This window comes from Ylistrum balloti, unplaced genomic scaffold (assembly GCF_031769215.1).
Source record: "Ylistrum balloti isolate Yb309-2 unplaced genomic scaffold, AGI_CSIRO_Ybal_v1 Utg370368, whole genome shotgun sequence".
Classification (NCBI taxonomy): Eukaryota; Metazoa; Mollusca; class Bivalvia; order Pectinida; family Pectinidae; genus Ylistrum; species Ylistrum balloti.
In genome coordinates this window covers 808,106-820,205 of record NW_026782259.1, presented here as the reverse complement: position 1 = coordinate 820,205, position 12,100 = coordinate 808,106, and the positions used below count along the sequence as shown (strand labels likewise).

General features: G+C 36.0%; 1 protein-coding gene across 1 annotated transcript in view; it reads left to right on the top strand.

The window, feature by feature from the left end:
• Positions 1 to 3,448: 3,448 nt before the first annotated feature.
• LOC132553960 (serine/threonine-protein kinase H1 homolog) overlaps positions 3,449 to 12,100 on the top strand; it is a 30,442-nt gene continuing 21,790 nt past the window's right edge. The window contains exon 1 of the mRNA XM_060218255.1: positions 3,449 to 4,519. Coding sequence (XP_060074238.1) covers positions 3,611 to 4,519 — 909 coding nt within the window. The 5' untranslated portion in view covers positions 3,449 to 3,610. The remainder of the gene's footprint in view (positions 4,520 to 12,100) is intronic.

Genomic DNA, 12,100 nt, shown 5'->3' with positions numbered 1-12,100 from the left:
GTTCTTGTCTTTTCCTCCACATATACCCACTGCTAGAGATCGTTCTTGTCCTTTCCTCCACATATACCCACTGCTAGAGATCGTTCTTGTCTTTTCCTCCACATATACCCACTGCTAGAGATCGTTTCTGTCCTTTCCTCCACATATACCCACTGCTAGAGATCGTTCTTGTCTTTTTCTCCACATATACCCACTGCTAGAGATCGTTCTTGTCCTTTCCTCCACATATACCCACTGCTAGAGATCGTTCTTGTCCTTTCCTCCACATATACCCACTGCTAGAGATCGTTCTCGTCCTTTCCTCCACATATACCCACTGCTAGAGATCGTCCTTGTCCTTTCCTCCACATATACCCACTGTTAGAGATCGTCCTTGTCCTTTCCTCCACATATACCACTGCTAGAGATCGTTCTTGTCCTTTCCACATATACCCACTGCTAGAGATCCTTTCCTCCACATATACCCACTGCTAGAGATCGTTCTTGTCTTTTTACCCACTGCTAGACCATATACCCACTGCTAGAGATCGTTCTTGTCCTTTCCTCCACATATACCCACTGCTAGAGATCGTTCTTGTCTTTTCCTCCACATATACCCACTGCTAGAGATCGTTCTTGTCTTTTCCTAAACATATACCCACTGCTAGAGATCATTCTTTTCCTTTCCTCCACATATACCCACTGCTAGAGATCGTTCTTGTCTTTTTCTCCACCATACCCACTGCTAGAGATAGTTCTTGTCCTTTCCTCCACATATACCCACTGCTAGAGATCGTTCTTGTCTTTTTCTCCACCATACCCACTGCTAGAGATCGTTCTTGTCCTTTCCTCCACATATACCCACTGCTGGAGATCGTTCTTGTCTTTTTCTCCACCATACCCACTGCTAGAGATCGTTCTTGTCCTTCCCTCCACATATACCCACTGTTAGAGATCCTTCTCACATAGATCGTTCTTGTCCTGTACCTACATAACACCCCAGAGTTTACATACAGATCGCTCTTTTGGTTTCTCACTTATATGGAATTTTTTTTCTTTGTTTTTCCCCTTAATTTCTTAACACGTGTACTTATTCCAATCACTCATTCATTCACTCACTCACTTCTAGAGGTCGTTCTTTATCCCATTTTTAATAATGTAGAGAGATTGTTTATTGTCGCACATAAACACTGAAATCGGTATTTTATAAGTTTCTTCTTTTTAACGTTTTGAATCATGTCCATTCGCTGAAAACATTATTACCACAGGAGTTTTGAAACATAATATACACAAACTCGGGAAAACCAAGTGTACGTGTACCTATTTAACCGTTTATAAATATATATCGGAGCGAAATGAAATATTGTGTTGTTTTGTGATGGTGATGACCTCAGTCGGCACCCACCCGAGCCTCGTTATAACGGTAGTTTACAGATCACATTACCCTCTGGCCTCGTTTGGTTTTAGTGACATGACTATGAAAACAAACACTGTGTATGTATATGTGTAAGCTTAATTTGTCGTTAAATATATCATAATGATTATAAACACGTAAAATCGGCCGTATATAAAATCAGCCGAGGGGCAATATTTAGCTCCGGCGAGACTTTTTATTAAAATAAGTAAAGGCTGGGAAACGTTTCGCGCAATGAAGTCTCTGTGGTTTTACAGAGTAACGGGTGAATTACCCCGGAAAAACGAATGTCTGTTAAAGATAACTTTTTTATTCTTCCCAATAAAAACACTGATCATCGGATAGGCATGGGCTCTTAGAAATCCAAACAGTTAAAACATGATCTGCACAGAGTCCTAAATATCACGCGTGTTTAAGTTCTACTGAACATTTTTTTTTATTCTCAGTTTACCATCAAGGTCAACACCTCTAAAATCAACTAGGTCATTATCAACTACCGTATATGGCAACTTTGTGTCGACCGCTTGACTGATATATGAAAGATGTTGGGTCAAAGTTGTGTGAAAGGAAAAAGGTTTTATTTCACCTCAATAGCACGTCCCAATAGATGTTTCTTTTCTCTTTCAAGAATCGGCGTATTCATGTAGGAGGATTATTGGTCACGAAGGAATATTTTTGTCACTGACCGTCACAATTCGATAGGACCACATATCATATTTTTGTTTGAAGTACTCTATATTTTCTATATTATTCATAATTTATCTAAATAATCTTTCTTTCATTGAGAAAAAAAATCATTTGAATTGTTTCCATATCTTGGACATAAATGGTTACCAGTATAAAGTGTATAATGTCATCGATTTCGTAGATCCATGTCAAATTTTAGTCTACTTCGATATCGATTATTGAAGTCCGTGATAATTTGAACTTTCGGGAGTCTGATCGTTGGTGTTTCGAAAATAAACAAAACTTTTGTATGTGATAAAATGAGTAGTTTTATTACATAGACCCTCTTTCCACAACCACGAACTTAATACTTTCATGTTTTAATAGCTATGATCAACGGTATAACATTATTTTCTGAATCCTTTAGTTTTAGATATATATAATTCATGCATCACTTCAATATACGATAAGACAAAGTTTAAATTAAGTAAAATAAGTTGTGTTTATTCGTTTTTAGTTATAAGAATACTGAAGTCCTATATCATATTAAAAACTGCACGCTTTAAAAATAATCTTCATTGTGACAAGCAAGGGTTCATTTCAGTATATGTATTAAAATTGATGAACTCGAACGACCACACTGATATTAGTAGACATTCTAAATGGGTCAGTTTCAAATACCAGCTCAGCTGAAAACGCTTTACCATAATCCGCACGGAACAACAGAAGCTGATTTTCTTAGCAGCTCGTGATAACGGCAATTGTTTGTCTAAATCTTTGTTGGGCGCGCTGATAAGTTGGGTGTTATGTAGCGAAGTAGGTCAGGCAAACAAAATAAAATTAGTGCCGTATCTCAGGTTATGAAACACCACAAAACAAATCCCAAATGTCATTATGTACTAACAAATTGCATGACTGTGAAAGAAATATTTGTTTACTATTTTATTTCACGGGAAAGAAGTAGTGTTTACATAGTTTTTTCCACAAGTGAGCTCCCGTTAGTCGTTATAACAACTTCTGACGTTGTTCACAGGGGATTGAATAATCTAAGTGTTAATATGACATTCCCGCTTTACATGCCGTTAGTTGTGTATTAGGTAGCGGTATAATACACACAGACGAACTCCTGTGGTTTTGATCTGGGGATCACGTGTATTAGGATTGGCCGTTTCACGATCTTTCTATGGGATAACGGTATTAATGCGCAATTTGCGAAAGATTATCATCATCTGTGAACTGTAACATTATTTCTATTCATCAGATACACAAATTCAACATATACATGTTGTAAATTAAAAAAAGAAACCAATCAAAAGAGATATGTAATGAGTGAACAATGTTCATGTGTGCGGACTATTTTCTTCCGCGGAAATCATGTAATTAACAAGTTGCCCGTCGTCCATGTTGTTCTTCGACACCAATCGGATTCATGAGTGGATTCTGAAAACGAACGGATTTGTGTATTCCCTCCACGTTGATAGCCACGACCCCCTTCCAAACAGCTGAGGGGATGACACCATGTAGAAGGAAGTGTTTTTCGTTTTATTTCAAATGGGCTGTAATGTAAGTAAGACGGTGCCTGATGACCCGACGGCAACTCGGGTCGTTGTCCAGGTTTTTGAGCAAAATGAGCGAAATAAGGAAAACAGTCGTCAGAATCCACACCAAAAACACTCTCACGCCCGTAACAACAGGGACCAACCGAAGGACCCCCGGGCTTCGGGGCCTCCGGCTGACGGGCAGAGGTCGAACCGAAAGGTGAAAAAATACAGAGATAAATTTGATGCTAGGGTGACAGCTAAATATGACATCAAAGCATTGATAGGAAGGGGGAACTTCTCTAAAGTGGTGCGGGTGGAACATAGGGTTACAAGACAACCCTATGCCATCAAAATGATTGACCGGGTTCAGGGCAAGGAGGTTTTCGAAGCAGAGGTCGCGGTCTTGCGCCGGGTTAAACATTCACATATAATACAACTTATAGAAGTCTTTGAAACGAAGGATAAAGTGTACATGGTCATGGAACTTGCAACAGGTGGTGAACTTTTTGACAGAATCATTGCGAAAGGGTCATTTACAGAAAGGGATGCTACTCATGTGTTGAACATGGTTTTGGATGGTGTGAAATACCTGCACGGTTTAGGTATAACACATAGAGATCTCAAACCAGAAAACTTACTGTACTATCATCCGGGTCATGATTCTAAAATCATGATCACAGACTTTGGATTAAGTGCTACTAAGAAAGGTCCGGATAATTTCATGAGAACTACATGTGGTACCCCTGAATATATAGCCCCAGAAATCATAGCCCGAAAACCTTATACATGCCAGGTTGACATGTGGGCAGTAGGGGTCATTACCTATATCCTGCTCAGTGGAACTATGCCTTTCGATGATGAAAACAAAACACGTCTCTATCGACTTATCCTGAAGGCAAAATACAGTTATGCTGGAGAGGTGGGTTTTTATTAATAAAAAATATATGTAACATGCTTGTTTTTTCAGGTAATAGCTGATAAACAGTGGTATATAGATGACAATGAAAGTTTTAAGCTTCATGGAAGGTGCAGAGCAGAGTTCAATCCAAGTAGTTAGATAGAAATCATACTTGTGCTGTTGAAATTGCTGAAATGTTTATTCCTGTTTATAATGCAGGAAAGTTGTCAAAAAAAATGTAGGTTTTAGGTATGTGACGGTCATTGTATGAGAGAATATCCACTGGTTAACATCTTGTTGGTCTGAAATTTCAAATCAGCATCAGTTGTCAATCTACAATTGATCCTCATGGTACTGTTCAACTTTATTGCTAAAAGTAATGAGTCCCAAAAGGTAAAAGTATTTTAAGAAATTCTATGGATTCATCTCTGCAGCATTATCAAAATGATGAAAATAAAATAATTATTACGGTATTAAAATGAAATTTACAATACATTTTCTTTCAACTGATAATTGTTATCATGATCACTAACTCCAATATCTAATATTAGGATTATATATCACACTAGCATACTGATATATATCAATACAGATCTGTAGGGAATTTTCATTTCAAAGCACATCCCTGTGTACACCCAACTCAACAGTAAAGATTCCAACTGAAATTATGGTTCATATTTAGCTAAACTAATTGGGAAACTCTTCACTTACAAATGAACAAAACGCCCAATTGTTAACAATCAGTTTACTTCGATACGAGGTAAAGCCTAAAAGCATAAAAAAGAATATTATTGGTAACTGGCGTCTTTATTATGAGTGATGTGAATTTTGTTTTTGCTTAAACACAAAAGGTATTGAGGTCCTGATGATGAATTTAAAAAAAAAAACAATTGATTGTTGGATTAGACAATATGAAATGATAACATATTAATGGATGATATAAGATCATCGTCCTGTCACTAGTATACAAGTTAGTAAGGAGTAACAATACTGAGTATTATTAGCTGATCTGTGAAGAAGCTTGGTAAGCAATGTTTTTGTTGGTTTTATTTAGTAAACCTACAAATATTCTCTAAGAAAAAAGATGTGAATTCACTCGGGTAAAATATAATCAACTCAGTATTGGTATTCTAAGTTACTTCATATTAAAAAAGTGAACTGGATTCCATGTCAAAGAGAGAGAAAATTGTATGTTTGGACAAAAATGATGTTAAAAGTAGTTAAAATACATACTGTCGCAGTATTGATATCATAAGTGACAGTCCTAGTTTAAGTTATAGTCCTGTAAATGTTGGATAAAAAGTTGATTCATGATGAATCCCATAAATAAGTATCTAAAGCCACTAAAGTCTGAAAGAGGCAGTAGGTCTGTTACAAAATGTACCTGTAATGCTGATGAATTGGTCCATCAGACCGATTGCAGTGTTTTCTGTCAGATGAATAACTGATTACAGTGAGGATTATTTTTGTGGTCTTTTTATGAAAATTACAAATTGTTGAACACCTGTTAATAACTGCCATATGACGGCAAACATGAATGACAAAGAAACAAACTGGCATGTACATTTTGTATTAGATGAATTGTCCAGAAGTATGTTGTTTGTTGCTATAAAATACATCAAGATAAACTTTAAAATTCTAGGTAATGTAGTTCATACATCAACAAAAGGAATATTAAAGAATCTTAAAGCAGTCATTAAAAGAATCTTTTTCAGTCTGGGTTTTTAAGTCCCAATGAGATTTGTAAATTTTGTCAATTACCAGCTGTCTATCTTACACTGACACTCGGCAGTGATTCAAATACATAACAGAAAATAGGGAAACATTAAGTTTGTTGAAACCAGAATGCTTAGGGGAAAGTTTTGACACGCAAAGATTTAAGTGAGTTTTTTTTTTTAAAAATAATTTGTTGTTTCCTTTTCAATGAGTTGTATTGTGAGGAGAAGAATTGTGAATGCATCAGATAATGTATGCTACATCTATATAAAGTTTGTGTCATTTTTTATTCTTATCCAGTACTGGTATAACATACAAGTGATAGGTAAATTTTACAGATACCCAACGTTATATATTTAAAACGTTTTCTTTTCATGATTAGTGATCTGCTTATAATCCATAAGAGTATTATTTAAAGCATGTTTGGATTAATGTTTTTGTGTAGCTGAACCACATTGCTAAGGGTTATATTTATACAATGTGTATGGATTGATTTATAGTTTGGCCTCCTGATAATTTAAACAGTATATAAGTCAGAAATATGATTTATACAAAAAATATATGGTATATATATAAATAACATATTTTTGATGGATGTGCAATACTATAATTATAAAATGGACTTTCAAGATCATAAACAAATTGATTTTATTATAATTATGTAATGAAACACATTTTTTATAAACAGGAAAGCTTGACCAAAATATTGACCATATCAGAGTGACAGGAATCAGATTACTATTACTATATTTTACCAAGATAAAAGCCTCTTCAACCCTTTTCTGGAAAAGAGGATAATTGTACTTTATCCATTAAAATGTTTGATAATTTGATTTGTGGATTTGACCTTTCAACTCTTTGCCGCCTTTTACATAGCCACTGAATGATATTGTGGAATATTTTCCAATATATTTTTTTCTTCCACCAAAGTTTTTGTCTTGACATGTTAAATTTGAAAACTTTTGTCTGTATAAATAGCTTTATTGAGAGATCCATTTTGTGTGTTTGTAGTATGCTGTTCATAAACAATTGCGAGCTGTCTTCTACTAGAAGCTTACAGTGCATTTTGATTGTAGAATGTCCCAGGTTCAATCCCCATTAGGGAGATGGAAAGATAATGACTGCACATACAAGCAACTTATACCTTTGTATTTGGTCTGGTAGGGAAACAGATGTACAACCTGTCCGACAAATCCTTTTATATGCCTCTTCTTGTCAAGTAACAAGTCTGTAGATAAACATTGTGATCAACTGGACATCATACATTTAACTTGGTATTTATCCCGGATATAATTTAAAACCTAGTTTTGGCTAGCTGGGAACTGCATGTCGGAAACCTGCCCAATCAACCTGCCTTCATATTGTAATCCCTTCCTCAGAGGTCTGTGCAATGTATCAATAGGGGGATTGTATGGGCATGTTGTGTGGTTTGGTTGCCAAATGATGGGGTGCAGCTAGACCTTAATGAGGAGATGCAGTGGATCTGGAGGTACTTAAAAGTAGAACAATAGTGGGAGGGTCCCAATTAGAGGACAGGTTCACAGCTGTGAGGTGAGGGTCAAGGCAACAGAGGATCAGCTGTCTTTCACCATGTATGCTTCTTCTTTATATATGATTAACAGGACAGACAGGTTTTATTAGTGTTGAATTTCTTATGGTCTTATTCATGTTCAATAAGATTTCTAACAAAACATGTTAGTGAAAACATTTTCTAGATGGGAGAGTGATTTTTGATGAGAATCTAGTGAATGTGAACTGTTTTAAGACTAGCCAATACTGTTGATATATATATAGTCCAGTTATCATTGCTTGAATTAAATATTTATAATTCTATTGAATAATACTTTGTAACACCTTTAGATATGTGTAGAAATCAAAAGAATGTATTCAGTGGTTTACAATACAGCAGTGTAATATGTTCAAAGATTTTACAAAAGACACACATAGCTTGAGTAAACATTAAATTTTAAATTAGAGATCTCCAGTGCCCATTGCAGTGCATATAGTTCAATATAGATTGTAGATGTTTCAATTAGAACTAGTTTAAATGGCTACCATCCCAATATCAAAATGAAAGTAGGGGCCATAATAGCTCAGTCTGTTGAGATTTTACCTTTATGTATCCTTGGGTGAACATCTGATCTGTGTGGTTCAGTGTTTCCTTGGAATCAGAGAAACAGACTGGTCTCTGTTGTCATGGTTGTGTCATTCAGCAAGACACTACTGTAATTGCCCTGGATGGCTTGTGACGGGTCTCCTGTATGTTGTTCAGTAAGCTAGACTGGTTATTTGGCCTGCCCAATATAAATGCAGAACCCAGAAGGCTGCAAAATTTTCAGAATTTTTAGCTTAAATGTTACAAAGTTATGGTTTCTGTCTATTGTCACAGCCTTTGGAATTAGCTATTGCTACCACTCTTGAGCTTTTGGATTCGATGAAATGTGGCAACAGATTATCATTGATCTCTAGCAGCAGTCATATGCTATAAATAATATTAATGCCACCATCTTTCAAAACAGTGTCATACATGCATACTCTTGTTTTGTGACAAGTAATTATTAAACTCAAAACTTACCAAAATTTACAAGATCAGTTCATATTTGAAATCTATTTCTTGTATTCCATCTTATATTAAAGGTGGTCAGTGCTGAAGATATCCATTTTTCCGAATTAATTTAACAAGGCACAAATTAAAGTATGTCTTTATCCCAAATTGAATACAAACTGAAAAATGCCCAATTACATCACTGTGTAAGGAAATCATTATCTGATGGAACTTGTCAGACTGACTGAATAACATGCTAATTAGGCAGCTACATTGTGTATAACAAATGTACTAAGGAAATTGGCTTGGTCTTGACCTTCTTTTGATACCTGTTTGATAACAACCATGATAACAAGATAAATCTATAAATGTGCAGAGTAGATATAAGGTATTAAATGGAAATTATTATATCATGCAACAATATGGAGATGTACAATGCAGAGGTTTAGGGCATTGTGCTGGCACTTCTGCAAAAGGTAGCCACTGGTTCACTGTTCTTCCATAGTATGGTATATCCTTTGTTTTAGTGTAGCCTCATTTATAAATAAAGCTTGAGATCACACTATTTTAGGAAAGTATATATTCTACTAGTCGACTGGACACTGTCCTGGTCAAGCTGGACAGTTTTTAGTCCCAATATGGATAAGTAAACAGGAATAGACTTGTAAGCCATAAGCAAGTGAAAGCTGAAAATTTGCCCACATTTCATTAAGTGAGCGGTGACTAATTTTAAAGGTTTTATGTAAAATATGATGGTCTAGAAGGATGAAATTATTGTATGATGCAGCTTTCATTTATTTAGCAATACTGCATCATCGGTAACCCACGGTCCTGATGCTCATGCACTTAGTGTCAAGACCATGGATTACCAATGATGGCTATGCTGTAAATTCTAAATTTTTATTGAAAGGTGCTATACATATGTGTCTTTTGTACAATTTTCTAAATTGTTATTTCCAAGTCTTAAAATATTTGTTATACACAGGTTCAAATGTCTGATACCCAGTTATCCATGTTTCCAAGTTCAGTTATGTAATACAGGTATTTCATGTCCCGTTATACCCTGCTGTAAAGATTTTGAAGTTCTACCAGAGTTAATTATACAGATTATTCAGGCCTATGTTATAACACTAACTGGTACTTGTGTGCTTCAGAGCCATATATTTTGTTCAAGAGTTTCTGAAGATCTTTGAAGGAAATTCAATTATTTTGGTAACAATGAAAAAGTTGCTGTGAGAAGATAAGATGCTAGTCAGAACGATAAGGCTAACATATATTTAGATTTGTATATTCAACATTACCTCTAGGGTATGTCTTCAAAAGTAATAACGTTCTATAACAATATTTAGAAATGAGTGTTTACAACATAAAAGTGCTATGAAAACCATGATTAACAGGTGATGGAGCTATAAAATTAAATACATTGTATTTGATAAAATGATCCCCCTGTCGTAGTTAAAATAGAAAAGGCATGTTATGTAGTGCTAGGAACACACAATCACAATAACCTGCTTTAACGTAATTATGTATATCTGCTTTAACAACAGCGGTGGTTTTTAGCTTCTATAGAAGTTGTTTTCTCAATTCAAAATTGTTTCCGTCACAGATTTTGACTGAAGATGTTTACGACTTGAGGAGATGATTTATGCGATTAGGGTGTTTGTGCAAGCAATAGCATCCAATGATATTGAGTGTATTTGTTGAGGAAGTTGATCCCCACCTCAGGCAGACAGGGTGTGTAAAATATCCTGGGTTTTTTAATGTGAAGAGAATGTTAAGCCACAATGGAGAAGAACCATGCCTTTGTAATACTGTATAATCTGTCGGTGATGAGTCAGCATCTACATACATACAGGCAGGATATATAGGGCACCTACTGAACTGACGGGGGCCCTACCAGGGGAATATTGACAGTATGGTATTAGGGGCGAGTGCTGACAATACACAGGGGCAACCACATCTATAAAGACAGGATATATACGGCACCTACTGAACTGATGGGGGCCCTACCAGGGGAATACTGACAGTATGATAGCTGACAATACACAGGGGGCATCTATTCCATGTAAATACAGGCAAAATATATAGGGCTCTAGCCAGCTACTGAACTGACAGGGCCTTTCCATCTTTCCATTGGAATATTGACAGTACAATACTAGAGGGGAGTGCAGACAATACACAGGGGGCAACTGTATATACAGGTAGGATAGGGCATCTACAGAACTGACAGAGCCTGCCCAGGAAATGCTGACAGCTAATAGTAATTGCTATCAATACATAGAGGGGGAATTCCTAAGGAAAAAGTGATGCAAGGGGGTAATTTTAAAATTGAAGGGAGATAACTCCACAGGTGAGTGCCTAATCTAGAGCAAGTAACACGAACAATTAAGCAATGACAGACCAATTATACAGAAGGGAAATTAAAAAAATAATAATTAAAGGGACAACTCCAAAGAGGGAGAACCAAAACTGAGGGGAAATACATGGAGTAAAAAAGGATATAAAACCAAGGAAGTTAGAATTGAAGAGACAGGGGAAAAGGATGGGGCTGGGGCTGCACAGGGGGAGTGTCAAAACTACAGGGGAAATGTTCAGAATAAAGGGAAACTAAGAACGGGGAAGTCGAGATGGAAGCGATGTGGGACAAGTTAAATTCTACATGGAATGTCAAAAGTAAATGGACAAAACTGTTTCAGATTATATATATCAACTATACAAAAGGGAATGGCAGCATTACAGTATGAATGTCAACAGAAAGGGAAGTGGTGGGGACTTTATAGGAGGATATATATGTAGGCAGAGTACATGTAAAAATGCTTATTAATAATCTCCAATGTGACAAACACCATGGCAAGAAGTTCACTGGAATACAATGATATCAAGATCACTTTTAACTAGTTATTTTGAGTTCAATCAGCTTATGGATCCAGTATAACTAAAGCTAGCTCATGGGTCATTGTTCATAATGGAGATTAAATTTGCGTAAGTTTGTAGACTGAATGTTATAAAGAAATAACCCCAAAATCGTGAAGTTAAAATGTTTAATTAAGGAATGGTATATACCACACAGACTTAACATCTTTATTAAATGCTTTGACTCGTGTATTTAGGGTGTCTACATGTGCTAATTTTATTGTTGTGATATTTTTACAAACAAAGCAGCAGAGTAGATGAATTGATATAATATTTTCATGTATGTGAGATGGCACAAATCCTAGGAGGGAATAAAGATGTGGGAAGGGAGGGGGTTGGGGGAAGGATTTGTACATGTGTGGTACTCTGTGCTCTGGATATATACCAAGCTGATATGTGTGGTTGCTGTACCATCATCAAGAACACCA